A 5,123-nucleotide genomic window follows, 5' to 3' on the forward strand; every position below is an offset into this window, starting at 1 on the left:
ATATTTTCTTAACACCCTGATGACATGTACCAAATATGGGTGAAATCGGTTCACAAGCACGCCTGAAATCTCGATTATCACTTTATCATGCGAGAGTATAAAATGTTCGGTGACACCCGAACTTAGCCCTTCCTTACTTGTTTTCCGTAAGGTTTTCAAGTTCTCAGCCGACTCTTTCAAATTATTGCGCGCCTGTCTAAATACCTTAAACAGGTCAATTTCTGTCGGTCTACATTTTATGCATGACCAGCACAAACCCTTACTATCAAGAATGGAATGTAAGATCCTGCCGTTACATAGCCAGCAAGAGACAAAATGCTCAGACTCACAAACAATTAAAGTAAATTTAAATTGCTTCAATAGTAAAATGTATAAGTGATACTTATCTTAACAAATAACTTAATTCAAATAGTTTCACAATAAAGATTAAATGTATTAAAAAAAAATTTGAAGAGCACGAAATTTTACAGCTGAACACCAGAAGGGTTACCACCTTACTTGCAATAGATAAGTCCATATATTATATTTCCTCCATTTTAAATAAATAGTTATATAAATATTGCCCTTAAGATATGACGTCTCAAAATGGCCGAAATCAAGCATCTGAATATGTGGCTTGAGTGCCTATGGCTGACTTCCGACCGAAATAGCGGTTAGTCTCTAAGATGAGYCAAGAAACTTAGAGAAAGTACTTTTCTGGTATTAAGTGTTTAGTATTTAAAATTGGTTAAATCGCATCCTAAATGGATAAAATCGGGTTATACTAACTGTATCCCTCATATATTAATTCAATATAATATATTTCGCAACATCTTTATTCCATTGCAACATGTAGCTACAGATTATARATTTGTTCACCTAACGGCTGTTTGTATCACCTGAAAATAAGTTAGATACAGAGTTSTATACATATAATAATAAATGATCAGGATGACCAGACGAGTTGAATTTCGATTGACTCTCTGTCTGTCCCCAARRAAATTGCCAATGGTATSTGAGGTACCTTAATGAAACGAATGCGAACATTGAAYTAAAATCTGGGATATAATAGTATGTGATACTCGTATCGGCCATAATAGATAATATCGTTTCAGGGTGATTTTTGTTTGTACATAATCCATTTTCACTATTTGTCATAGAAATTTAAAACATGTATTTTAAAAGTTCTAATATTTTCATTTGCATAACATATTCATTGACAAAGATATTTTATTGTTTTTACAGACCACCACTTCGGAAAATGAGTGAATGGCAATAAAATAGAAATAAGGGATCAGTCTCTGTTAGACAATTTTATATGTGAAATAAACTTGCAGTTGAATTCTAACACTAAAGCATCCAAGTGATAAGATCTACCAGCATTATAAAGGTATCAAAAGAATGCTTATAGGACATATAAAACATTTAAAKCAGTTATTGTGAAAGTGACAGTGCTTCGAGAATGAAAGAAAATGATTTATCACATTGAAAGTTTAAGTAATGGTTGGTAATTGCTAAACGAAACCAAATATCAATGATTTGATGWTATAATTAAAGCTGCATTCTCCTGAGATAACCGCGATGCTTTTGTTAGTACTAATTACTGAATATTTTGGTGAAGATTAGCCGTTCAGCTTCTTGGTAGGAAGACATTAAWAAACTGCCCAAAGGATTTTGAATATATRTATACATACATAGATATGTGTGTTTGTGGGTCATGAATTTTTGATAATTATCTTTAACTGTTTTTTAAACTGTTAATTATATGTTTGTAAATGACATATATACAGACATAATAACAATTATCAGAACTTAGGCCAGCAGTTGGAAGTTTCTTCGGCAAAAATATACTTCAAATCAACAGTTGTGTTTCAATATCAAAACACTAAARCTAAATAGCAGTAAAGGTGCGTTGTCATACGTACTGGTATATCCAATTAAAGTGAGCATCAACATTTCACTCTACATTCGCCCGCCTTGTTCGCAACTGCACGGTCATCACGCACGCACAGCGAATAGGCTTCGTAGCTGTTCTTTAATGGTTTCGGAGGATAATTGGAACAGCGACACAATGTCCGATTCGGACATGCATGACTCAAAGGCAGACGTTTGCGGTGGGGCCTCCAGCAGCAGCGGCAGTTCGATATCCCCTCGCACTCCACCCAATTGTGCACGRTGCCGTAATCATGGGCTCAAAATCACACTAAAAGGACACAAGCGGTATTGTAAGTTCCGATTTTGCACATGTGAAAAATGCCGCTTAACCGCTGATCGTCAGCGCGTGATGGCACTGCAGACTGCTTTGAGACGGGCACAAGCGCAGGACGAGCAAAGGGTTCTGCAGATTCATGAGGTACCGCCAGTGGTACACGGGCCAACGGCATTACTTAATCATCATCACTTGCATCATCATCATCACTTGAATCAAAATCATCATGCYAGTGCTGCAGCTGCAGCAGCAGCTGCTGCGGCACATCATCATATATCGACAGCGATCCGTTCTCCGCCACACGTCGAACATGGCGGCGGTAATGTTAGCAGTAGTGGTAACGGCGGTATAGCCGGTGGAATAGGTTCTGCCATCACCTCTGTACCTGGGTCGGTGCCACCACCCGAACATCACATGACCACAGTGCCCACTCCAGCACAATCGCTAGAAGGTTCTAGTGATACATCTTCGCCATCACCATCGTCCACTTCAGGAGCGGTATTGCCCATATCGGTGGTAGGTCGCAAACCATCTCTGCATCCCAATGGAGTAAATATTCCTTTAGGTAAGTGCTCTAATAATRTATATATTTATGATATACACTACATAATTAATATCAATACAATACACTTTTTTGTTATAGCCATAAAAAGTTTAATATATCGCTTAAAGCTTATAGAAGYATTATAGGCATCTTATTGGGAGGTAATTTTGTTTGAAACCGATAAATGTGAGTTACATACATATATTCGAAACCATTGCAAGTATCATTCGTTATTTTAACTATAGACCAAACCCAATATAATAAAGTTATAAAGTAGATTTTAATCTGAAATGGTCCTTTCATGACGGGACAAAATAATACACTTCAATCAGTTTCAGTGAATTATTACAMAGAAATTGAGGCCAAAATAAGCATTTTATGGAAATGAATAAACGAATCGTTTAATCTTCTTACAAATATATTAACGAAAAAACTAAACGATTATAAAGTCTAGTTATGTAGATTATGTACTAGCAAAGTTATGTACATACATATATKCATATACAATATTACAATATCCATTTCTAAGCAGAGACATTTACTGGCTGCCATACGCCAGAGATATTAAATTATACCGGGATGGTATGAGAAGTCTTTATAGGAGCGTGAAAATTTAACTAAGGGCGTGGCCGCCTACTTTTTGGTGAGAACCCAAATCTCCTGACCTAACCAATCGATTTCTACTGAATTTAGTACGTCGTTTAAAATAACGCCTTTAGTTATTTTTTTTATACTCTCGCAACATTAGACAGAGCAACAGAGAGTATTATAGTTTTGTTCACATAACGGTTGTTTGTAAGTCCTAAAACTAAAAGAGTCAGATATAGAGTTATATATAACAAAGTGATCAGGGTGACGAGTAGAGTTGAAATCCGGATGTCTGTCTGTCCGTCCGTCCGTGCAAGCTGTAACTTGAGTAAAAGTTGAGATATCATGATGAAACTTGGTGCACGTATTTCTTGGCTCCATAAGAAGGTTAAGATCGAAGATGGACAAAATCGGTCCACTGCCACGCCCACAAAATGGCGGAAACCGAAAACCTATAAAATGTCATAACTAAGCCGTAAATAAAGATATTAAAATGACATTTGGCACAAAGGATCGCACTAGGGAGGGGCATATTTGGACGTAATTTTTTTGGAAAAGTGGGCGTGGCCCCGCCCCTACTAACTTTTTTGTACATATCTCGAAAACTACTATAGCTATGTCAACCAAACTGTATAGAGTCGTTTCTTTTAGGCATTTCCATATACAGTTCAAAARTGGAAGAAGTCGGACAATAACCACGCCCACCTCCCATACAAAGGTTATGTCGAAAATCACTAAAAGTGCTTTAACCGACTAACATAAAACGTCAGAAACACTAAATTTTACAGAAGAAACGTCAGAAGGAAGCTGCATCCAGGCTTTTTTTAAAAATTGAAAAAGGGCATGGCGTCGCCGACTTATAGACCATAAAAAATATCTCAGGAAGTACTCTACCGATTTCAATGAAATTCGGTATATAATATTGAACACCCTGATGACATGTACCAAATATGGGTGAAATCGGTTCACAACCACGCCTGAAATCTCGATTATCACTTTATCATTCGCCCTTCCTTATTTGTTCCCTGTTATTTTTGTACTTCATCTAGACATTTAACGCTGAGTCATTCTGAAATCAATTTGCGAGAAACAAGACGCTTGACAGAAATAAGTGCAGTAGCTAAGCTAAACATACACACCGATGTGTAAACGCCATTTTATTAATAACGTAATTTCGATAAGTAATTTTAACGATTTTGTTTGCCCGAAGCCTTTATTTATAATTTTATGACATTATATTATGATGATAAATACTTTAAATTAGTTTATCTTGGCATTTCAACACTGCTTAAATTGATATGCGATCGATACTTGATTATTTGGCGTTGAGAGGTCTTACAGTACACACAAGCATATATACGTAAGCCATAAGTAGGTATTTACGTAACCGGTATAATGTTTTGCAGAACTCGAATGTAGAGTGGACCTCTGCATAAACCCATTCTTACACCTATGCATACGCATCATATATGTATGTATACATTTACCCGAAGATCTGTACGCGCTGTGATGTAGTGCCGATACAAGGAAGCGCTTCCTCGGCAGCAGCACCTGTTTAAGTGTAATTTTTAGCGCTAAGATAGCTGATGTCAACCCAATTAAATTGTTTTCCGAGTTCAAGTTTTTAATTGAAGAATTAATTTTTTGAAAGTAGCCTACATGGAAGGTATAAAAACCATACCTTCCTTATAAATTTCGTTGTGAATAACTCTGCAAATTCCTTATTAATTTTGTACATGTTGAGTTGCTCTTACTATGTCAAATCAAGTAGAACTTACACAGAAAAATATATAAACATACATA

The 5,123-nt window shown here is 36.3% G+C and overlaps 1 protein-coding gene across 3 annotated transcripts in view; it reads left to right on the plus strand.

The window, feature by feature from the left end:
• LOC108966127 (protein doublesex) overlaps positions 1-5,123 on the plus strand; it is a 105,422-nt gene that overhangs the window by 23,687 nt on the left and 76,612 nt on the right. For all 3 annotated transcript variants that reach the window (XM_018928882.1, XM_018928883.1, XM_018928881.1), the window contains one exon: positions 1,225-2,753. In XM_018928882.1, the coding sequence (XP_018784427.1) occupies positions 2,018-2,753 (736 nt within the window). In that variant the 5' untranslated portion in view covers positions 1,225-2,017. The remainder of the gene's footprint in view (positions 1-1,224; positions 2,754-5,123) is intronic.

The sequence above is a fragment of the Bactrocera latifrons genome, unplaced genomic scaffold (genome assembly GCF_001853355.1).
Source record: "Bactrocera latifrons isolate USDA-ARS-PBARC rearing strain unplaced genomic scaffold, ASM185335v1 scaffold_156, whole genome shotgun sequence".
Classification (NCBI taxonomy): Eukaryota; Metazoa; Arthropoda; class Insecta; order Diptera; family Tephritidae; genus Bactrocera; species Bactrocera latifrons.